Here is a 24,078-nt window from a genome sequence, read left to right as displayed (position 1 = left end):
TTCTCCCTCCTCTATGTGATATCCTTTTATATATTTGAACATGGCTATCATATCACCCCTTAACCTCCTCTTCTCCAGGCTAAACATGCCCAGCTCCCTTAGCCGTTCCTCATAAGGCATCGTTTCCAGGCCTTTGACCATTTTGGTTGCCCTCCTCTGGACACGTTCCAGTTTGTCAGTGTCCTTCTTGAACTGTGGTGCCCAGAACTGGACACAGTACTCCAGGTGAGGTCTGACCAGAGCAGAATACAGTCTGTGTGTGTGTGTGTGTGTGTGTGTGTGTGTTTCTTAGTGGCAGACTGGGAGACTGTAAGGAAGGCGTCCCTTTGAAAACCTGAGCAACGGACTAAGAGAATATGCTGCATGGACCAGCTACGGCTTATGGCAGTGGACAACCCCGCAGGATTATTGTCGTTGGGACCCAGGTGTGCGATTGTGGCCGCCGCCCCTTTCGATTCAAACTCTGCATCTTTGCTAGGACTGCAGCATTTAACTGAGCAACCCATGTACGTAATAAAGGTAAAGGGACCCCTGACCATTAGGTCCAGTCGTGACCGACTCTGGGGTTGCGGTGCTCATCTCGCTCTGTAGGCCGAGGGAGCCGGCGTACAGCTTCCGGGTCATGTGGCCAGCATGACTAAGCCGCTTTTGGTTTACCTTCCCACCAGAGTGGTACCTATTTATCTACTTGCACTTTGATGTGTTTTCGAACTGCTAGGTTGGCAGGAGCAGGGACCGAGCAACGGGAGCTCACCCTGTCGTGGGGATTCGAACTGCTGACCTTCTGATTGGCAAGTCCTAGGCTCTGTGGTTTAACCCACAACGCCACCTGCGTCCCGTGTACGTTTTTGGTGCCGCTGCCCAAAAAACCCCCGAGTCTTGCTCTGATTTCCTTTGCACCACATCCGCTCGGTCGAGAGGCGAAACCGTCAAGCTTAGACGAACCCTTGCTGTCCCTTCCAACTCTGCGGCTTGTGGGGAGATGCCGGGAGCTATCTAGGGCACAGATTCCCTGCTCTGTTTCCGCCCCAGATCCCTCCAACCGGACGTCCTGGCTTTGGAAAGGCCAGCAGACGTTCGCCAGCAAAGCTGAAGCCCATGAGGAGTAGAAACCTGCGTTGGAAGGGAGGCAAGAGCAGGGGCGGAGCAAGGTGGGTGCGGTGGGTGTGGTCTGCCCCAGGTGTCATCACCGGGGGGGGTGACATTCGGCACGCAACCCTCCCGCGACTCCCGCCTACCTCGAGCCGTCGGGATGGAAGGGGGGTAGTTTCACGCTTTTCGCTGCTTTGTTTTGACAGCCAGGCTGAACCAGGAAGAGCAGGGTATAAATAATTTTATTATTATTATTATTATTATTATTATTATTATTATTATTATTTAGATCACAGCCAGTCTTTTTTTACTGTGAGTAGATCGCAGTCTCGGGACGCGGGTGGCACTGTGGGTTAAACCACAGAGCCTAGGACTTGCCGATCAGAAGGTCGGCAGTTCGAATCCCCGCGAGGGGCTGAGCTCCCATTGCTCAGTCCCTGCTCCTGCCCACCTAGCAGTCTGAAAGCACGTCAAAGTGCAAGTAGATAAATAGGTACCGCTCTGGCGGGAAGGTAAACGGCGTTTCAGTGCGCTGCTCTGGTTCGCCAGAAGCGGCTTAGTCATGGTGGCCACATGACCCAGAAGCTGTACGCCGGCTCCCTCGGCCAATAAAGCAAGATGAGCGCCACAACCCCAGAGTCGGCCACGACTGGACCTAATAGTCAGGGGTCCCTTTACCTTTACCTTTTAGATCACAGTCTCTTGGGAGTCCAACTAGATTTCAATGTGTGGGGGACAGGGCAAGAAATTTTCCACCCCAGGTTCCACCTGACCTTGCAATGCCACTGGACGAGAGAGCTAGGCTTTGCAGGATGCTGAGCTTGGCACTCGGTCCCAGTTCCCCACCTGTTGCGTAGAAAGCCGCCATTTTGGATCAGACTGTCGGTCGACATCGCTCAGTAGTGTCAACACTGACTGCCGGCATTTCCCCGAAGGTTTAGGAAAGGGGGTCTCTCTGCAATTCCCCCGTTTATAGGCCAGCCTGGGAGGGATATTAAACGCTTCTTTCCCTTGGAGTCAATGAACCAACTCTTTGATGATTCCGTGACTTGATGCTTAGATTTTCTAGAATGTGAATGGCACCCGCTATTACTAGGAGAGGTTTTTTTTGCGGGGGGCGGCAGATTTAACCCTTTCCTACTGTGGCTCGGAGAGAGGGAAAAATACCCTCGGGAGCTGCTACTGCATTGCATTGGGGAGGGAAGACTCTGCTGGTGCTAAAGGGGAAAAAAAGAAGAATTAAGCACACTTGGGGGGGCGAGAAGTGGTCCTATGACCTCCACTGGCAGGACCTGATCCAGTAGATTCATATTATAAGGAGATTATGGCTAGCCACCGGGAAGAACTTTCTGTTTGGCTCTCTCGGGAAGTGGTGAGCTCTCCTTCCTTGGAGGTTTTTAAGCAGAGGGTGGACAGCCCTCTGTCAGGGATCCTTTAGCTGAAATTCCTGCATTTCAGAGGGTTGGGCTAGATGGCCGCTGGGGGCCCCCTTCCGACTCGACGATCCTTCACCCGTCGCAGTGCCCACTCAAAGAAGCCCGCAGCGTTCTTCAGCTACACAGCAAACCTGCTTATTGTCGTCGGGTGCGAACTGCAGCTTCGCAACAAAGAGCTACCTTGCACCCCCTCCGGACTGAAACCCCCAAACTACCCCCATTTTGGGGGTCCCAGACCCCTCCCAGATACCGCCCTTTCTCCATAACCTCTAACTCTCGAGGGGGAGATAGGTGAGAGAAGTTAAACAACCGAGGATAAATGCCAGTGATGGGATCAATTATTTCGTTCGTTCAGCACCATAATTATTCACACACACACCCCAGTAAAGTGCGCCAGCGTGAAACAGGGATGAGGAACTGCCCCCCCACACCAGATGCCTTGAATGTATTTGATGTGCCCCCACCCCAATTTCTTAAGAACACAAGCCCCCCCTCCCTTGTCCGTCTAACCGATAGCTGCCGCTTCCTATTCAAACCCAGGAGTCCCGTGTGTGTGTGTGTGTGTGTGTGTGTGTGTGTGTGTGTGAACCTCCTTGCAGACTGAAAATTTAATTAAAATTAGGGAGCGCCTCCCGGGTTCACTAGGAGGGTTGCAGAGCCTAGTGGTCAGAGCAGGCCGGCCAGAACCCAGTTCGAGTTCCCCATTGCCCCCGCCATGTAGTGAAGCAAGAGTCCTATTTCCGGCTTCTTTCCACCAACACCCAGCTCTGGAAGGGCAGCGCAGCCTAGTGGGCATCACCCGCCAGCCGGAAGCTGGTCCCTGTTGCGAGTCCGGCAATGGCCGCCGCAGCGGCCGGAGTCCTGGTGTCCCGAGACACACCTCTCCGCCTCTCTTCAGAGCAGCAGGCAGGTCCCCGACTTGGTGGAGGTGCTTGTTGGAGGTGCGTTGCGGTCCAGATCCCTGGGGGTGGTGCCCTTGGCCCAAGAGACGTTGAGCTCTCCGAAGACGCCCGTCTCGACCATCTCCTCCTGCCAAGGGATGGGGATGTTGCCCGTGGAGAAGTCGTCGTAGAAGGCTTTGTCCGTCTCGTCAAGCACAACGCCCTTCACCGTGGAGAAAGCGCCCACGTCGCCAATGTCTTTGGCGTAGACCACCTTGGGGTCCGGCACGAAGGGGGGCTCCACCAGTCCTGAAGTGGAAGGGAGAAGAGAGTGCGATAGGAATTTGGAGGGCTTAGATATATGGTAATGTTCATAAGTGTACCAACCAAGCCATAGCTGTCAACTTACAGATTTGAAAATAAGGGACCAGCAGCCTCGAAAATAAGGGATCAGCAGCCGAAATAAGGGCTTTTAGTCAACCAGCAGCCAAACGAAGCCTCAAGCGGTGGTTCCCACAGCGCAGCAACCCGGCAAAGGGGATGCAGCAAGGGAAACCACCGTCACCTCTCCGCTGGGAAGCGCTGAGCAAAGGCGAGTCCCCAGGCAAGGCGGCCGATTTGATGGGCACAAGGCATGCAAGCTCCACCCCCCAGTGGTTCTCAGACTCCTTATTGGGTGAGCAACGCAACCAAGCAACACAGTTGGAGCCTCCCTCCTCCCTGGCCGGCAGGGAGGGAGGGAGAGGAGCTGCTTCCTTTGAATCCTGGGAAATTTAAGGGACATCATCAATAAGGGACAGCAGCAGGACACTGTGCTGGGATAAGGGACTGGCCCACCAAATAAGGGACGGTTGACAGCTATGGCTAGCATAATGGCTCAGAAGTCGGGTGATCCTACTTAACCCCTGGAGGTCCTTACCTGCCTCGAGGCGGCCCCAGTTTATCTTCTGGAAAACGGGGTGCTTCTTCAACTCCGCGCATTCGTTGTCCTTGAAGCCCAGGCGAGCGGCCGGGTCTTTCATCATCAGCCCCTCGCAGCAGGCCTTGCACTCGGCGCTGAACTTATCTGGGTACGTGACAGGATCGTTCAGGATGCGACGCGTCACTTCCTTGTTCTCTACCTGTGGCAGAAAGGAGAAAGGTGCAGGATCTTTATGCAGGATATAAAACAAACACGCGGTCTTGTTTTTTGTTAATAATAAGTACCATAATATTCGTACCTGTTGGGAATATTAAGGTCCAGTGCTTTTTTTCCTGGCCGTACGCATACCCCTAAACATTTTGTTAATCTAAGTTTGGCCTCATAGAGGGGCAGTATTTCTTTTTAAAAAAAAAATATGCTTTTTATTAAGTTTTCATTTTATAGTAAAGGTAAAGGGACCCCTGACCATTAGGTCCTGTCGTGGCCGACTCTGGGGTTGTGGAGCTCATCTCACTTTACTGGCCGAGGGAGCCAGCGTCCAACTTCTGTGTCATGTGGCCAGCAGGACTAAGCCGCTTCTGGCGAACCAGAGCAGCGCACGGAAATGCCGTTTACCTTCCCGCCGGAGTGGTACCTATTTAACTGCTTGCACTTTGACGTGCTTTCGAACTTCTAGGTGGGCAGGAGCAGGGACTGAGCAATGGGAGCTCACCCCGTCGCAGGGATTTGAACCGCTGACCTTCTGATCGGCAAGTCCTAGGCTCTGTGGTTTAACCCACAGCGCCACCCATGTCCCTCCTTTTTTCATGTTATATGCACAAACAAAATACACTAATATTTCATATCCTTTTACATCTATCTTTCTTTTCGCTCTACAGAGCATTGACTTCGCTCCCTTCCACAGGTTTTCTTATTCCGATCTCTGATCCACAGTTCCTTAGTGATATCTAGACCATCACATAAGATTTATTTCAGTCCTGCTAACGTCTTCAAATTTCTCACTTATATAGTCCATAAATTAACTCCACTCTTTTTGGAACTTTGTTTCCTCCTGATTGCGGATCCTCTGAGTCAGTTTTGCTAATTCCGCATATTTGACCATCTTCATCTGCCATTCCTTCACGGCTGGTAATTCCTGTGCTTTCCATTTTGGGGCTATCAAAATTCTGGCAGCAGTCATAGCATACATGAATAATCTTTGGTCAACTTTCTAAATATTGAGGGGCAGTATTTCAATATAGTAACGGTAAAGGACCCCTGGACGGTTAAGTCCAGTCAAAGGCGACTATGGGGTTGCGGTGCTCATCTCGCTTTCAGGCCGAGGGAGATGGCGTTTGTCCGCAGACAGCTTTCCGGGTCATGCGGCTGGCAGGACTAAGCCGCTTCTGGCGCGACGGGACACCGTGACGGAAACCAGAGCGCACAGAAATGCCGTTTACCTTCCCGCCAGAGTGGTACCTATTTATCTACTTGCACTGGTGTGCTTTCTAACTGCCAGGTTGGCAGGAACTGGGAGAGAGCTACGGGAGCTCACCCTGTCGTGGGGATTCGAACCGCCGACCTTCTTATTGCCAAGCCCAAGAGGCTCAGTGGTTTAGACCACAGCGCCACCCACATCCCTAATTCAATATGAGTAGGAAAATGAGAGCACCCCTAGACATTTTTATATAGAGGAAAAAAGCACTGTTAAGGTCCCAATGATTATCACACTCTTTGTACTCGTCCAAAATCTTTTCTTCTTTATTAGCTAGTAATTCATAGAATCATAGAATTGGAAAGGACCCTGCGAGTCCTCTGGTCCAACCCCAAAGAATCTTTTGCCCCAATGTGAGACTCGAACCCAGGACTGTGAGATTAAGAGTCTTGAGCTCTAAAACCAACCGAGCTTTGCAATAAACCTGGCACCGCTTCTCATTTATGGTGGGAATGCAAGTTGGTGCAAGATTCCTGGAATTTAGCCTTGACGCTAAACGTTACTAAAAGGAGCTATTGTTTGTCATCCAAAATCGATGCTGCTGAATATTTTTGATGACACCGACGTGGGTATGTTGTCAAAAGAATTGATCATGCATATGACCTTTGGATTAAAAATCTGATTCAGGTGGAAGTTGGAGCTTTGGGGACCTTTGGATGTGAAAGGAGAATGAAACAAGATTTGGAATATCTTATAGGCCCTACTCTTAAGTATGGAGGTTTGGCTGGAAGGAAAGTGGATGCTGCTGGGTTGCAGCCTCCCCGAGATTTGGCTTTCAGTACTAAAGACTATCAAAAAGACTGGCAGAGGGGACATGAGAGAGACTTAAGAGCCTCGGATTTAAGATCTCCGGGTTGATGGCTTTTTGAGATTGATGGACTTATGCTGGGGACTGAAACCGGGAAGGGGTTAGGGTGGAATGGAAATTGGGAACTCAATATGCATATAATATAATCTGTTTTTTGTTGTTGTTTTTTAATGAGAGTGGGGAAATTCGTGGAATGGAACCTTTTTCGACCTTAGGGAAACGTATTAAGAATAAGTTTAGATATATAGACTTGGATGAGAGTTAAGATTGGATAAAGTAAAAGCGGTTTTTAAAAAAAATATATGGTAAATTTAAGGATTTTGTTAGGAAAGAGAGAATGCGCAAGGATTTGCTGAATTATCAATTTGAATTAGAATACAAAAACGGGAGGTGTGAGGAGGTCAAGGAAATAAGTTAAAGAAAGAAAAATATGTAAAGGTTTGATTTTGTTTTTTCTTTTTTTCCCATTTATCTTTTTCTAAAATGACTGTATTTTTTCCTCTGTTTTTTTGTTATTTTTTTTGTTCCTTGTTTTTTATTTCTTGTAACCTATAAAATTTTGAATAAATATTATTTTAAAAAAATTTGATCATGCATATATGATCTCGGCAGCTCAGATAGTAATTGTGACTCAACGGAAAACAAACCAAAATATTACACCAGGCGGTTTCTGCCCCTCACTCTGAAATAGAGCAATAATGGGGGGAAATTATGCATGTTTTGAGATTTCGACAATGGATGCAGACAATTTAAAGATGGTTTGGCATTCCCTTATCACATATACAAGAGGGTCATTTTCAATACAAGCCTGGGGAATCTGCAACTAGACTTGGTAACTAGAATAATAAGCTGATAATCTTTACTTGGACTTTGCTATTTCAACCCACGTGTGACTGAACTCATTTTTCGTGCTTGCTTTTATAGTTATAGTTTCGTGCTTGCTTTTTATAAAACTATAGTGCTTGCTTTTATAGTTTTATAGTTTCGTGCTTGCTTTTATAGTTTTATAGTCCATCTGTTGTTACGATTGTCAGCTCTATTTTATATACATTATAACCTTAAGAAAAATAAACCTTTTTTGGGGGGGGGGGCAAAGATGCTATTGTCTAATATCAATAATCTAAGCACCCAAACTTTTTGAGAACAAGGTAAAATAAGCAATCAATAAAATAAGATCTGTTTTTAGCGTTAGTTCAACTTTTCAAAAGTCTTAAATTATCGTCTACCAGTCTTGCTATTGTTGTATCCTCTGTGTAAATGGGTTGCTATATGTCCAGTATTTCCAGGACTTATCTGGGATTCAAATGTCGAAATTAGCATCTGGAGAAATTTTTGGGAAATCGGCAAAATGTCTGGGTTTTTGTCAACAGAACCAGGAAGCGTGTGTTTGAGTATCATTCTCTGCCTTTTTTCCTGCAAACTCTTTAACTTTTGAGCTCAACAACTTTTGGGGCCATTTCCCAAGAAAAGCTCAATAACTTTAGTGTCCAGATTTTTTACTTCTTGAAATAGGGCAACCCTAATTGTTTTGATTTTCTGTTTTCCACAGTGTATAAATTTGACTTTTATTTTTATTTATTAAAGATTTTCTTGGTTTACAGAAGTATGTGTAACGTCTCCCGTATTTTTTTCCATGTAACATTTTTACAAATCAGTTTCATTTGTTGAGACATTAGGAAGAAAAGGAGTGTATAAATCTGATGACATAAAATAAAATAAATGCCGTACTTTTTCCCCGCGGCTGCGGAAAGGTCCTTTCGCGGCAACCATCTCATAGAGGGTTACTCCCAGGGTAAAGTAATCCACGCTCCAGTCGTATTCCTCTCCCTTAAGGAGTTCTGGGGCCATAAACCCTGTAGGGAAAGGAGAGCGGAAGAACCGCAGAATCACAGAACTGCAGAGCTGGGGCCCCCAGCGGTCATCTAGCCCAACCCACTGTGATGCAGGAGCCGCAGCTAAATCGCAGGAACTGCAGCTGAAGAGGAGGACCCTGAATAACGGTGTGCCCACCTGGCGTGCCCGCGTAGCCCTTGGTCTTATCTTTTCCTTCTGCCAGTTCCACCGCCAGGCCCAAATCTGACAGCCGCACGTGCCCTGAATGGGGGGGGGGGCGAGAGAAAGAAGAAGCCATCATAAGGAACCGATTGACAAACTGGGTGCAACATCTGGAATCGGAAATGAAAAGTTACACTTATTTGGGAATGTTGGAAGCCTTCCGGGTTGGAGGCCATTCATGTGGCAGGGAGTTCCGCAGTTTAACCACACATGGAAAATTCCTGGATCTTTCAGCGTGTTGCTTCCCTTACCTGCATCGTCCAAAAGGACGTTCTCTGGCTTGAGGTCACGGTAGACGATGCGGTTTTGATGGAGGTGTTCGAGGCCGCAGATGATCTGAGCCGTGTAGAAGATTGCCCTGGATTCCGAAAAGCCGGGGTTTTTCTCGTCGACGTTATAGACGTGGTACCTGGGAAGGGAGGCAAAGCCCCAAATCGAATCTCGTCACACGTTTCCTAAACGCGGGATGCCCACATAACAAAATATCAACCAGGATATTTTGGTCAGAACTGAATACAGTGGTACCTCGGGTTACAGACGCTTCAGGTTACAGACTGTGCTAACCCAGAAATAGGACCTCGGGTTAAGAATTTTACCTCAGGATGAGAACAGAAATCGCGTGGTGGCAGCGGGAGGCCCCATTAGCTAAAGTGGTACCACAGGTTAAGAACAGTTTCAGGTTAAGAATGGACCTCCAGAACAAATTAAGTTTATTAACCCAAGGTACCACTGTACAGACTTCCAGAGTTAACACTAAATACATTGCTTCTGTTAAATGAGGCACCCGAGCCGCGAAAATTTGTGTCCCGGGCTTTTAAGGTTCGTCTTCCCATGTACTATCTGAAACGAAAGAGGTGCAATGGTTGTCAGATTGGGTGCGGCCCCCGAGACCACATAACACTGGTCCTGAAAGACCTACATTGGCTCCCAGGATGTTTCCGAGCACAATTCAAAGTGTTGGTGCTGACCTTGAAAGCCCTAAACGGCCTCAGCCTAGTAGACCTGAAGGAGCGTCTCCACCCCCATCGTTCTGCCCGGACACTGAGGTCCAGCGCCGAGGGCCTTCTGGTGGTTCCCTCCCTGCGAGAAGCCAAGTTACAGGGAACCAGGCAGAGGGCCTTCTTGGTGGTGGCGCCTGCCCTGTGGAACTCCCTCCCACCAGATGTCAAAGAGAAAAACAACTAGTAGACTTTTAGAAGACACCTGAAGGCAGCTCTGTTTAGGGAAGTTTTTAATGTCTGATTTTTATTCTATGTTTAATATTTTGTTGGGAGCCTCCCAGAGTGGCTGGGGAAACCCAGCCAGATGGGTGGGGTATAAAATAATAATAATAATAATAATAATAATAATAATAATAATAATAATAATAATAATAGTGACCTGTACCCTCTGCAATCCTACCCCACTAAGATCTAAGACATGGGTAGGCAAACTAAGACCTGGGGCTGGATCTGGCCCAATCGCCTTCTCAATCCAGCCTGCGGACAGTCCGGGAATCAGCGTGTTTTTACACGACTAGAATGTGTCCTTTTATTTAAAATGCATCTCTGGGTTATTTGTGGGGCCTGCCTGGTGTTTTTACATGAGTGGAATGTGTCCTTTTATTTAAAATGCATCTCTGGGTTATTTGTGGGGCATAGGAATTCATTCATCCCCCTCCCCCCCAAAAAATATAGTCCGGCCCCCAACAAGGTCTGAGGGACAGTGGACCGGCCCCCTGCTGAAAATGTTTGCTGACCCCGATCTAAGATCTCCAGTAGCAGAATCTGTAAAAATGACCCGGCAGTCAGGATTTGCCCTGGGACAGAAGAGGTCTGTGTTGTATATCTGCGTTGGCCGCACTACAGGCAGAACATCCCGGCCCGGTTTGGAGAGCACGACCCCGAAATTTTTGCCCCGTAAAAGGGTCTCCCCACCTGAGGTCTCCTCCGTTCATCAACGTCATGACGAGGCAGAGGTCATTTTTGGTTTGGAAGGCGTACGCCAGGGTGACGATGAATCGGCTGTGGACTTTGGCGAGAATCCTCTTCTCCACTATTGCACCCTGGAAGAAAACGAGCGAAAAAAAAGTGGAAGTTACAGGAGATTCCGACTGTAAGGGAATGGCTGATAAAGTTGGTTGAATACGCTGAAATGGCAAAATTGACACACAGAATTCGCAATCAGGAGGAGACGAAGAACCAGAAAGAATGGAGTAAATACATGGTTTATATAAGTATGAACTGCAGAAATATGAAAACGTTGGCAGGACTGAATTAAGTCTTATGTCACGGTGTAATTTTTAACCAATGAAACTGTGAATTATAGATTGGAATAAGAAAACCGGTGGAAGGGAAGGATGGAAGTCAACGGCTCTATGGAGCATAAAGTCGGATATCTGTAACAAGACTTGATGTTTTTGTTGGTCGGTGTTGGTGTTCTTAAATCTCAATAAAAAGCATTTGGGGAAAAAAGGAAATGAGTGAGAAACAGGGGGCGCAGGTCACTGAAGGTGCTGGCACATGTTTTGGCTCAGACTTCAAGTCTTTGTATTATTATTATTATTTTATTTATTTTATTTTATTTTATTCAAAATTAAAACAAAACATATTATCCAAAAACATATCATCCTTATTCCCCCCCCCATTTCCCCTTCTTCCCGCCACCCTCCCACAAAGGATGCGATATAAATAAAGAAATCTATAAAATAAAATAAATAGATTTATTTATTTATATCCCACCCTTTCTCCACACCAGGGTGCAAGGCGGCCTACGCAAACTCAAAAAACAATGCAAATGCAATGCCGAAAGCTAAAAAAATACCAAGGGAATGGCTAAAAATCACTTTCGCAGAATCAAAATGATATTTTTTTATTTAAATAATCTGTTAAAATGCAGATAATAGCACAGCGCTTTTAAAAGCCGTTTTCTTAAAAAAGAAGATGAGTCCGTTCCCCAATGGCCTGCGGGAATAAAAGCATCTTCTCTTGCCAGTAGAAGGACAGCAAGGAGGAAGATGGTCTGGCTTCTTTCGGAAGGGAGTTCCAAAGTTGTCTGGGAGGAGCCACGACTGAGAAGGCCCCGTCGCACGTCCCCACCAAGCAGGCCCTGTGAGAGTGGCAGGACTGAGAGAAGGCCTTCTCCTAGGGATCCCAGATCCCAGGCGGGTTTGTTGTCCTTCAAATAGTCTGGGCCTCAGCCCCATGTGACCCACAGAATCAGGAGGCAAAGGGGGGTGTTGAACTAGTTCCAATGGACTTTGACAGTCACCACTGGGGAAACCCAGCCAGATGGGCAGGGGTATGCATAATAAAATTATTATTATTATTATTATCATGGCCAATGGTCCCATCACTTCCTGGCAAATAGAAAGGGAGGAAATGGAGGCAGTGAGAGATTTTACTTTCTTGGGCTCCATGATCACTGCAGATGGTGACAGCAGCCACAAAATTAAGAGACGCCTGCTTCTTGGGAGGAAAGCAATGACAAACCTGGACAGCACCTTAAAAAGCAGAGACATCACCTTGCCGACAAAGGTCTGTATAGTTAAAGCTATGGTTTTCCCAGTAGTGATGTATGGAAGTGAGAGCTGGACCATAAAGAAGGCTGATCGCCGAAGAATGGATGCTTTTGAATTCTGGTACTGGAGGAGACTCTTGAGAGTCCCATGGACTGCAAGAAGATCCAACCTCTCCATTCTTAAGGAAATCAGCCCTGAGTGCTCACTGGAAGGACAGATCCTGAAGCTGAGGCTCCAAGACTTTGGCCACCTCAGGAGAAGAGAAGACTCCCTGGAAAAGACCCTGATGTTGGGAAAGATGGAGGGCACGAGGAGAAGGGGACGACAGAGGACGAGATGGTGGGACAGTGTTCTCAAAGCTACTACAATGAGTTTGACCAAACTGCGGGAGGCAGTGGAAGACAGGAGAGCCTGGCCTGCTCTGGTCCACGAAGCCACGAAGAGTCGGACACAACTAAATTACAATTATTCTTCCACAGCTGGAAGAGGTGGGGTACCGCAGCCTGTCTGAATTATGTAGATTAAGAAAGCTTCCATAATTTTAATCTGCTTCTGCCACTCACGGGGCTGCGAGGCCAGAGTCATCTGAAACCGCCAAATGCTGGGAATTGAACATTGGAATAGGGGTCTATTGGCAGAAGACAAGGGAGGCCAACAGTAGGTGGTGCTAGAGCAGAGCCAACTCATTCTAATTCTGCCCCCATCTTTGCTGAGTTCTGCAAGGGCAACCCTGAGACGAAGGAAGAGGGAGCTGACCCACCTGGGCAGGTGAAATAAGGAGAGGGAGGTGGCGGCTGGCTGAAGCACCTTAAGGTCTAGAAACTTGCTTTTGTTTAAGCAAGCAAGTTGAGAATGCTGAATTTGGACCTGCGTCCACAGAATTATGGACTGCACATAGCCAGGGAAGCTGGCCAGAGCTGATAAGAGCTGCAGCAAGATCACCTGGAGGGCACCAGGTTGGAGACAGAACCAATTCTTTTTCCCAGCCTATTCGCTGACTGCAAATCAAGCCAGAATCACATTATTCATATGACATATTTAGGCAAAGGCAATGGTTCTTCCCTCACTCCTCCTGCCACCCCTAAGGTTGCCACCAAACTTGCCATTCCTTCAAGCAGAATGTTCTTCAGAGCAGGGGAAGGTAATGAAACAGTGCCACCTGCTGACAGTTAAAGGCAGCACCCCAGCAATCCTCTTCAATGCACTTTGGTGCTGTTCAACTAGTTCCAATGCACTTTAACAGCTACAACTAGAATAGCTGGGGGGCAGGAACTACAATTCTAGGATTTTTTTGGGGGGGGGCTCAGTGCATAGGGCACAGAAAGCTGCTTAAACATTCAAAGAGTGCTTTAAATGTAAGACGTGGGCGCCGACCTGCGTTTGCAATTTGCATAATTTGTTAATTAATTTGTGAAAAGGAAGCTTTTTTGCAGGAAAGTCACCCTGGAAAGTTTTCTGCTGGGGCTGCAATCTTGGGTGAACTGCGGGTTAGGAAGACGGTCCGGTGCCACTTTGAAGATGGTCACCTGTCAATCATTCACAACCCAGGATCTGTTCTGGGGTGGCTGGTTCCCCTTTCCAGTTTGTTGTTGTTTAGTCATTTAGTCGTGTCCGACTCTTTGTGACCCCCTGGACCAGAGCATGCCAGGAACTCCTGTCTTCCACTGCCTCCCGCAGTTTGGTCAAACTCATGCTGGTCGCTTCGAGAACACTGTCCCACCATCTCGTCCTTTGTCGTCCCCTTCTCCTTGGGCCCTCCATCTTTCCAGGGAGTCTTCTCTTCTCCTGAGGTGGCCAAAGTCTTGGAGCCTCAGCTTCAGGATCTGTCCTTCCAGTGAGCACTCAGGGCTGATTTCCTTCAGAATGGATCGGTTGGATCTTCTTGCAGTCCATGGGACACTCAAGAGTCTCCTCCAACACCAGAATTCAAAAGCATCCATTCTTCGGCAATCAGCCTTCTTGATGGTCCAGCTCTCACTTCCATACATCACTACTGGGAAAACCAGAGCTTTTACTAAACGGACCTTTGTTGGCAAGGTGATGTCTCTGCTTTTTAAGATGCTGTCTAGGTTTGTCATTGCTTTTCTCCCAAGAAGCAGGCGTCTTTTCATTTCATGGCTGCTGTCACCATCTGCAGTGATCATGGAGCCCAAGAAAGTAAAATCTCTCACTGCCTCCATTTCTTCCCCTTCTATTTGCCAGGAGGTGGTGGGACCAGTGGCCATGATCTTCGGTTTTTTGATGTTGAGCTTCAGACCATATTTTGTGCTCTCCTCTTTCACCCTCATTAAAAGGTTCTTTAATTCCTCCTCACTTTCTGCCATCAAGGTTGTGTCATCTGCATATCTGAGGTTGTTGATATTTCTTCCGGCAATCTTAATTCCGGCTAGGGATTCATCCAGCCCAGCCTTTCGCATGATGAATTCTGCATATAAGTTAAATAAGCAGGGAGACAATATACAGCCTTGTCGTACTCCTTTCCCAATTTTGAACCAGTCAGTTCTTCTATATCCAGTTCTAACTGTAGCTTCTTGTCCCACGTAGAGATTTCTCAGCAGACAGATGAGGTTAGAGCACCCATTTCTCCTGCTGCAATACTGTCATTTTTTTTTTTTGTGAACTGCCATCAGATCTATGGGTGTCTACGGGAATCACTTGATGGAGCAAGGGTCATGGGTTCGAGTCTTGCACTGGGCAAAAGCGGACCCTCGTGGGCCCTTCCGATTCAACAATTCCACGGTTCCTATTTCACGCACCACCCTCCCCGCCGCGAAACCGCTGACGCTGATGTTCTCTGACACCTCTTTTGCCAGATCCGCCATCTCGGCCAGCAAGCGGCTAAACGGCAAGCTTCTTTACGGGGGAATAATTGGCCCCGGTGGGGATTAAGGTGGCTAATTTGCTTCATCTGAAAATAATCCCGGGATGGGAAGCAGGCCGGTTTGCTTGAGAGAGGGAGACACGGTTGTCGTGAGCCGGCCGCGCACGTGGCTCACCCCATCGGACACCAGGCCAGGCAGGAGATCACACGCACGGCTACACAGAGGCTGTTCCCAACACCTCGCACAGAATTGCCGAGACAAATGGGACCCCCAAAGGTCTACTAGTCCAACCCCCTGTGACTCAGGGACACGTGACTTCGCTCGTTTTGCACACCTTGGATGGTGTGGACACACGCAATGGCAAAACTAGAAATTCACTTGTACCCAGTGTAAGCTAAACAAGCTACAGCTTACGGCCCCACTCTCTTGCCCCCCCCCCAAAAAACTTAAAGGAAAAAAACAACCCTGGATTTACATTTCCAAAATAAGAAACAAATAAAAGCTACATGCAGCAACAGCGTTTCGTCTTGTGTAGGCTCCGATTTGTTGTGTGCAAATGGCTTGAGATACCTATCAGGTCCATCAATGACCATCTAGCACAGGGGTGTCAAACTCAAATTCATCGGGGGCCGCATCAGCAGTTTGGTCACCCTCAAAGGGCCGGTTGTATTTGTAGGACTATGTGTCCGCCGCCGCTGCTCGGCTTCCTGCGGCCACGCTTCCCCTGGCGCGAGGGTTTTGCTTTCGTGCTCTCCTTATTTATTTTTTTTGCAGCAGCACCCGTCGCGCGTGGGTTGCTTGGAGCGGGGCGCGCAGAGAGCGACCCTCCTCCAGCCCACCTTAACAAGGGCCTAGGCTTGCTAACTTTGTGTCTAGACCTCGGTGTTTGTACACACTGCAGAAAATGTGCAGGACTTTAAAGGTGAAGCGACCCTTCTGCATCCAGCCTTTCTTAATGGGAGGAGAGGAGGAGGCGGTGGCGGCGGCGGGCGAGTCACCCGTGCAAGAGGGAAGAGGGAGCGATGGCCCGGGATCAGGCCTCTCCGATCAGGGCCAAAGGTGAACCGAGGGAGGGAGAGAGAGAAGGATCCCTAGCCTCTTACATGCGCGGACCCCGCAATGGCGCAGCTGGTGTCGTGTGCTTTGCTCCGTCCAAGCGGGCAAAGCGAGGGCGGAGAGCTGGGAAGCAGTCCGCATTTCCCAGAAGCAAGCGCTGCAATGGGTACTGCGAGCCGGACAGGCCTTGACAGCGGAGGGCGGGCTCGATTCGGGGCTTGGCGAGGAGGAGAGGGAGAAACCCAAAAGGGCACCGTGCGGCTGGGTTGGATTGCAAATCAAGCGCGTGAAAGGGTTGCCTTTTGCAGAGCCGGACAGGCGCGGAAGGAGGGTTCCTGCCTTTGTCATTGATAAAAGGGCTTGCGGGAGAAGGGGGCGGCCCTTATGGACACCAGGAATTGCTGGCTACACGGGCCACATTACGAGGTCTGGCGGGCCGGATTCGGCCCGCGGGCCTTGTGTTTGACACCCGTGGACTAGATGATTGCTGGGGTTCCCTTTGAACTGAAGTTCTATGGTTTCCAGCCTCGCCTGCTAGGGCTGGGGCAACATCCTGCCTGAAACCCAGTACCCCAGTAGCCTTGGAGGCGGCCTACGCCTCTGAATGACGGTTCCAGGGATTCACAGTAGGGGAGAGCGACTCTTGAACTCGGGTCCCGCTCACAGGCTTCTCACTGGGGGGTCTGGGTGGCCTCGGTGAGGACAGGCTGCTGGAACAGAACGGGCCTCAGGCCTGATCAAGTCAAAGGGCTCTGCTGTCTCTCAGCCTGGTCTACCTCGAAGGGTTGTTATTAGGATAAAATCAGAGGAAGAACAACACACTTGGCTTTGAGTTCATGGGAGGAATAATGATATCACACGAGCATATTTTCTTTTCTTGTGATTTTGGCATTTACGCCAGAAGACAATTAAAGGTCCGTATAGTTAAAGCTCTGGTTTTCCCAGTAGTGATGTATGGAAGTGAGAGCTGGACCATAAAGAAGGCTGATGGCCGAAGAATGGATGCTTTTGAATTCTGGTGCTGGAGGAGACTCTTGAGGGTCCCATGGACTGCAAGAAGATCAAACCTCTCCATTCTGAAGGAAATCAGCCCTGAGTGCTCACTGGAAGGACAGATCCTGAAGCTGAGGCTCCAAGACTTTGGCCACATGAGGAGAGAAGACTCCCTGGAAAAGACTCTGATGTTGGGAAAGATGGAGGGCACAAGGAGAAGTGGACGATGGAGGACGAGATGGTTGAATGGTGTTATCAAAGTGACTAACATGAGTTTGACCAAACTGCAGGAGGCAGTGGAAGACAGGAGGGCCTGGCGTGATCTGGTCCAGGGGGTCACAAAGAGCCGGACACGACTAAACGACTAAACGACAACAACAAACAACTCAACAGGCTCAATTCTATGCTACCAACGGTTCAGGACCTGCTTTCGGACAGGAATGATCAAATTACTTTAATAGTGGCTGAATTTTTGAGTGCTGTCCACGTAGAAAGACTAGGCCATTATAAAGAGATTTAGCGGTTCTTAACTGATCGGTGATGGGGTAGTGTTATAGTGTATTATTTACGCAAATTGATTTCCTCTGCAGTTAAATCCTTGTTATGCTGAGCTCGTATTTTGCACAATTTGCATACGGCATCTGTATGATAATGTGTGGTTTGCTATGCCTAATAAAGGATATTTGATTGGAATGGTTTCACACGCAACATCACACACATTTCTGGAACATTAATTCCTTGCCTCTTCTCTCATTCCTGCATCTTTTGAGAACCTTCTTGAATTAAGGTCTGGGGTTGAGCAGCGGAAGGTGAAGGAGAATATCAAAGTGGCCTTTAACATGTTTTTAATTTATTATTGATCACTGCAGACGGTGACAGCAGTCACGAAATTAAAAGACGCCTGCTTCTTGGGAGAAAGGCGATGGCAAACCTAGACAGCATCTTAAAAAGCAGAGACATCACCTTGCCAGTAAGGGTCCGTATAGTTAAATCTCTGGTTTTCCCAGTAGTGATGTATGGAAGTGAGAGCTGGACCATCAAGAAGGCTGATCGCCAAAGAATGGATGCTTTTGAATTCTGGTGCTGGGGGAGACTCTTGAGAGTCCCATGGACTGCAAGAAGATCAAACCTCTCCATTCTGAAGGAAATCAGCCCTGAGTGCTCACTGGAAGGACAGATCCTGAAGCTGAGACTCCAAGACTTTGGCCACCTCATGAGAAGAAAAGACCCTGGTGTTGGGAAAGATGGAGGGCACAAGGAGAAGGGAATGACAGAGGACGAGATGGTGGGACAGTGTTCTCAAAGCGACCAGCATGAGTTTGACCAAACTGCGGGAGGCAGTGGAAGACAGGAGTGCCTGGTGTGCCCTGGTCCAGGGGGTCATGAAGAGTTGGACACGACTAAACGACTAAACAACAATTTATTATTGATTGATTGGATGAATTTATATACTGCCCTATACCCGGAGGTCTAGGGGCGGTTATCTCTGGTATTATTATTATTTTTTAAAATGTTTAAATAGTTGCTTTTAACAATTTTCACCAATAATGTTATTTAATTTATTCTTGTGAGCAGGGTTGAACTTAGGTAATACGGTGCCCTGAGCAAGGATGACATTTGGCAGCCCCACCCTAAATATTTCTTATTTTCCTAATGATTCCTTTGAGTACAGTTGGTTTTTTTTATACATCTTCTGAGTAAGTACCCATATAAATATGGTGTTGTTGTTTTGCAACCCTTCGTCCGCCCTGGGTTCAAGGGTGCCAGCCAGCCAGCCCCAAACCCCACCTTGCTGATTGCTCCCCACAACCAGAATGGCCACCTTTGGGCCTGACCCAGGATGTATATATAGGGCTCTCAGCCAATCAGAAGGCTGGATGCCTGGGAGCCAATCAGCTTCAAAGGCCTTAAGGAAAGACCCCATTGCTTTCTTTGCTTCTCGGTGGTTCAAGAAATGAGTCAAAATGGGCACCGAGGACTAGATATCCGGCTGTGAATTTTGTACCCTCTTCCTGCCTGCAGGAAAAGGATTTACCGTATTTTTCGCTCCATAAGACGCACCTGACCATTATAGGAGGAAAACAAGAAAAAATATATTCTGAATGAAACAGTGGATGTATGATTTTTGTGGTTCATGCTGTGGCCACAGACATGTGATTTGACGGTGAGTTTGGAGTAGCCCAATGCAAAAATTATGAATTATGGTGCTGGAGGAGACTCTTGAGAGTCCCATGGACTGCAAGAAGATCAAACCGATCCATTCTGAAGGAAATCAGCCCTGAGTGCTCCCTGGAAGGACAGATCCTGAAGCTGAGGCTCCAAGACTTTGGCCACCTCATGAGAAGAGAAGACTCCCTGGAAAAGACCCTGATGTTGGGAAAGATGGAGGGCACAAGGAGAAGGGGATGACAGAGGACGAGATGGTGGGGCAGTGTTCTCGAAGCTACTAGCATGAGTTTGACCAAACTGTGGGAGGCAGTGGAAGACAGGAGGGCCTGGCGTGCTCTGGTCCAGGGGGTCACAAAGAGGCGGACACGACTAAACAACAACAACAATGCAAAAATCCTGAGGATCCATGTGGACCTGTGCTTTGTAACCACGTTTTTGTGCCATTGCGGCCCCACGAAACAGTGAGTGAGTGCGTGCTTTTTATGGTGCAGGCTGAAGCATGGACATGATATGAGATCTGATGGTGAACTTGGGGGGACCCAATACAAAAATCCTGAGGATCCATGGGCTTTTACCTCCCCCCTCCCAGGCAGCCTCCGCTAGCCTCTCTTATCTTTCTCCCGATCCCATTGATCAGCTGTTTCCTTTCAACACTCCCTTCGCTCTTGTTTGCCTTAGTGTCTTTTCCTTAGCAGGAGCAGTTTTTGCTCCTCCTTTTCTTTCAATTTCTCTCCTCATTGATTTAGTCTTCCTGTCTCCTCTCCTTGCAAATTTGCTGTCTTTACCTCCCCCCTCCCAGGCAGCCTCCTTTACCTCTAGCATCCCTTATCTCTCTCCCTGATCGCTTTGCGATCAGCGGCTTTGTTTCAAACCCCCTTCCCTTTTTTTTTTTTTTTTTAAAAAAAGCATGATCTGCTTTTCGCCCCTGGGCAATTCGGCTCCAGGGACCCACACATCCACTCCATAAGACGCACAGACATTTCCCCTTACATTTTAGGAAGAAAAAAGTGTGTCTTATGGAGCGAAAGATACAGTATCATCCTTTTCTGACTTCACCTGCATGCTTTCAAGGCCATAGTACCCTCCCTGGTCCTGCAGCTGCCTGAATTCGAAAGCAGGTGGCCTTGAGGTGACCTCACGACTACGTTCACACAACCAAGTTCAAAATGCTTGACCCTGGAGTAGCTTTGTGGCAGGGAGTTTTCACTGAAGGAGGACGGGGAGAAAGAGCTCAGTCGGCAGAGCAGGAGACACTTAATCTCAGGGTTGTGGGTTCAAGCCCTACATTGGGCAAAGGATTCCTGCATTGCAGGGGGTTGGACTAGATGACCATGGGGAACCCCTTCCAATTCTACAATTCTGAGATAAGGCATTAGGGCGGCTTACTAAAGAAGAAGAGCTGGACCATCAACAAGGCCGATCGCCGAAGAATGGATGCTTTTGAGTTATGGTGCCGGAGGAGACTCTTGAGAGGCCCATGGACTGCAAGAAGATCAAACCTCTCCATTCTGAAGGAAATCAGCCCTGAGTGCTCACTGGAAGGACAGATCCTGAAGCTGAGGCTCCAAGACTTTGGCCACCTCTGACTTTGGCCTGAGAAGACTCCCTGGAAAAGACCCTGATGTTGGGAGAGATGGAGGGCACAAGGAGAAGGGGACGGCAGAGGACGAGATGGTGGGACAGTGTTCTTGAAGCTACCAGCATGAGTTTGACGAAACTGCGGGAGGCAGTGGGAGACAGGAGTGCCTGGCGTGCTCTGGTCCAGGGGGTCACGAAGAGGCGGACACGACTAAACGACTAAGCAACAACAACTAAAGGAGAAAGGTTTTCGGTAGCTCTCAAGGAAGCCTTCCCTTACTTCTTGCCTCACTGGTCCCCCAGGACAAGAAGAGGCATGAAAAGGGTGGAGGATAGGTTTGCTGTAGGCAGACACAGTCTCCGATTGCTTGGGGTAAACCCTGGAGAGGAGGGGACTGAGATGGCTGTGTTCTCACAGTGGCCAACCTCAACATTTACTCTAAGACCACCAGGAACATCTCTAATTTCCTCTAAGGCCACTAGGAACATCTCTAATTTACTTCAAGGCCACCAGGAACATCTCTTATTTACTCTAAGGCCACCAGGAACATCTCTTATTTACTCTATAAAGCCACCAAGAACATCTCTAATTTACTCTAAGGCCACCAGGAACATCTCTAATTTACTCCAAGGCCACCAGGAACACCTCTTATTTACTCTAAGGCCACCAGAAGCATCTCTTATTTATTGTATAAGGCTACCAGGAACATCTCTTATTTACTTTATAAGGCCACCAATAAGATCTCTTATTTACTCTAAAGCCACCAGGAACATCTTCCACCGCGGAGCCCTCCTCACCTCGTATCCCTTGCGCTTCTTTAGCCTCTTCTTGTTGAGGCGCTTGTTGGCGTACATTTTGCCGGTGGCCTTCATCTGGCAGGCGCACACCTCCCCGAACCCCCCTTTGCCCAGCACTCGGAAGTCCATGAACCATTCGTCCGTCACGCTCTGGGCCTCCAGCCACTTGAACTGGAGGAAGCGGTAGAAGAAGAGGCTCTCCTTGTAGGGGGCGAAGGCCTTCTCCTCCAGGTGTTTGAGCAGCTGCTTCTCGGACTCTTTGAAGAGGTCTCCGTGGCTGTGCTTGCTGTCTTCCTTGACCCGCATGATGGCCTTCTCCTCCAGGAAGGAGCAGAACTCCTTCGAGGCCGAGTCGAAGTACTTGTTGATGGTCACCTGGGCGGTGGAGCCCCTCATGGCCTCCTCCGATGTGTTGTACTCCTCAATGCTTTCCCACAGTCCCGCCGCCGCCATGAACTCCGGCGTGTCCTCCAGGAACTGCTGGAAGATCCTCTTCCCGATGGGCTGCCTCAGGCAGATGAATTTGAAGTCCAGGTCCAAGGTGTCTTTGAGATGCTCGCATTGTGTGATGTGCGACAACTTCAGCTTGGCTCGCATCTTCTTGTCGCGCCCCGAGGACGGGCCGCCGTCGCCCCGAGCCGACACATAGGCCGAATTGGCCACCACCGTCTCCAGGCCTCCGATATCCATGGCGGCTTCGCGTCACCTAGCAAGGCAAGCAGAGAGGGTGAATTCCAGACCCTCCAATTTTTACGATAAAGGTAAAGGTAAAGGTACCCCTGCCCGTACGGGCCAGTCTTGACAGACTCTGGGGTTGTGCACCCATCTCACTCAAGAGGCCGGGGGCCAGCGCTGTCCGGAGACACTTCCGGGTCACGTGGCCAGCGTGACATCGCTGCTCTGGCGAGCCAGAGCCGCACTCAGAAACGCCGTTTACCTTCCCGCTGGTAAGCGGTCCCTATTTATCTACTTGCACCCGGAGGTGCTTTCGAACTGCTAGGTTGGCAGGCGCTGGGACCGAGCAGCGGAAGCGCACCCCGCCGCAGGGATTCGAACCGCCGACCTTTCGATCGGCAAGTCCTAGGCGCTGAGGCTTTAACCCACAGCGCCACCTGCGTCCCAATTTTTACGATACGACACCTTTATTGTCATTGTCCCAGTGGAATTGAAAAATCTGCAGAAGATATTCAAAAACCTCTAAAAACTCTGAAACCCCATTTTAACATACTTCTATAGAGACTCCTTATACAGTGGTACCTTGGGTTATATACGCTTCAGGTTACAGACTCCGGTAACCCAGAAATAGTGCTTCAGGTTAAGAACTTTGCTTCAGGATAAGAACAGAAATCGTGCTCCGGCGGCGCAGTGGCAGCCGGAGGCCCCATTAGCTAAAGTGGTGCTTCAGGTTAAGAACAGTTTCAAGTTAAGAACAGACCTCCAGAACGAATTAAGTACTCAACCTGTACTTCCGCACGGGACAATGACAATAAAGATATTGTTATTGTTATCGTGAACCTGAGGTACCACTGTACTGTGTTTAATAGGGACGCGGGTGGCGCTGTGGGTTAAACCACAGAGCCTAGGACTTGCTGATCAGAAGATCGGCGGTTCGAATCCCCGCGGCAGGGTGAGCTCCCGTTGCTCAGTCCCTGCTCCTGCCCACCTAGCAGTTCGAAAGCACGTCAAAGTGCAAGTAGATAAATAGGCACCGCTCCCGCGGGAAGGTAAATGGCGTTTCCGTGCGCTGCTCTGGTTCGCCAGAAGCGGCTTAGTCATGCTGGCCACATGACCCGGAAGCTGGACGTCGGCTCCCTTGGCCAATAAAGCGAGATGAGCGCCGCAACCCCAGAGTCGGCCACGACTGGACCTAATGGTCAGGGGTCCCTTTACCTTTACTTTATACTGCGTTGCACCCGGTGCAGCTGGCCCCCCCTGCACCCCCCACGCTACGCCACTGCTATAGGCCGCCCCTCCCCCTCTCCAGCTGTGATTAAACCAACCACCGTTGTATCATCTGCAAACTTAATTATCTTATTACAGGGGTATTTGGGGGACAGTCAGCTGTCTAGAACGTATATAAAAGTGGGCTCAACACACACCTCTGCGGCGTCCCTGTATTCATGATGAGACCTGCAGATCCTGACCCGTCCTGACCCTTTGGGAGCGGTTTGGTAGAAAATCTAATATCCACCTGCACAAATGTAGCACCCTGCTTGTGGTTAACGCTTAGCTGGAATGAAATATTCAACGCAGCAATAGAGAAATTAAAATAGTAATTTATTTGTCAGACAAATAAATGAGAGGCACAGTGGTATATGGTTACCAAGCTCTGGCCTGGCCTCCTGCCATTCTGGCCAGCACTTATATTTCCTTAATCCAGCCCCCTTGCTCCTCCTGTGGCTGCCTCTGTCCAATCAGCCTGGTTGAAATTCCTATTGGCTGTTTGCTAGAACCAATCACAAATGATACACCCATTTCCTTATGCCCTTTTATGG

The 24,078-nt window shown here is 48.9% G+C and overlaps 1 protein-coding gene across 1 annotated transcript; it reads right to left on the bottom strand.

Annotated features, from left to right (window-relative positions):
• Positions 1-1,304: 1,304 nt before the first annotated feature.
• On the bottom strand, positions 1,305-22,292 carry GRK1 (G protein-coupled receptor kinase 1). The gene is made up of 7 exons (XM_083706802.1): positions 21,584-22,292; positions 10,585-10,712; positions 8,920-9,077; positions 8,624-8,707; positions 8,342-8,466; positions 4,329-4,530; positions 1,305-3,718 (listed from the first exon to the last, which is right to left on the bottom strand). Exons 1-7 carry the CDS (start codon positions 22,271-22,273, stop codon positions 3,423-3,425), a joined length of 1,683 nt encoding a protein of 560 aa, XP_083562928.1. The 5' UTR covers positions 22,274-22,292; the 3' UTR covers positions 1,305-3,422.
• Between the last annotated feature and the right edge of the window lie 1,786 nt (positions 22,293-24,078).

This window comes from Podarcis gaigeae, assembly GCF_964106915.1.
Source record: "Podarcis gaigeae genome assembly, chromosome: 13".
NCBI classification, from domain to species: domain Eukaryota; kingdom Metazoa; phylum Chordata; class Lepidosauria; order Squamata; family Lacertidae; genus Podarcis; species Podarcis gaigeae.
The sequence above is the reverse complement of the archived record's forward strand: the minus strand, read 5'-3'. Positions and strand labels throughout refer to the sequence as shown.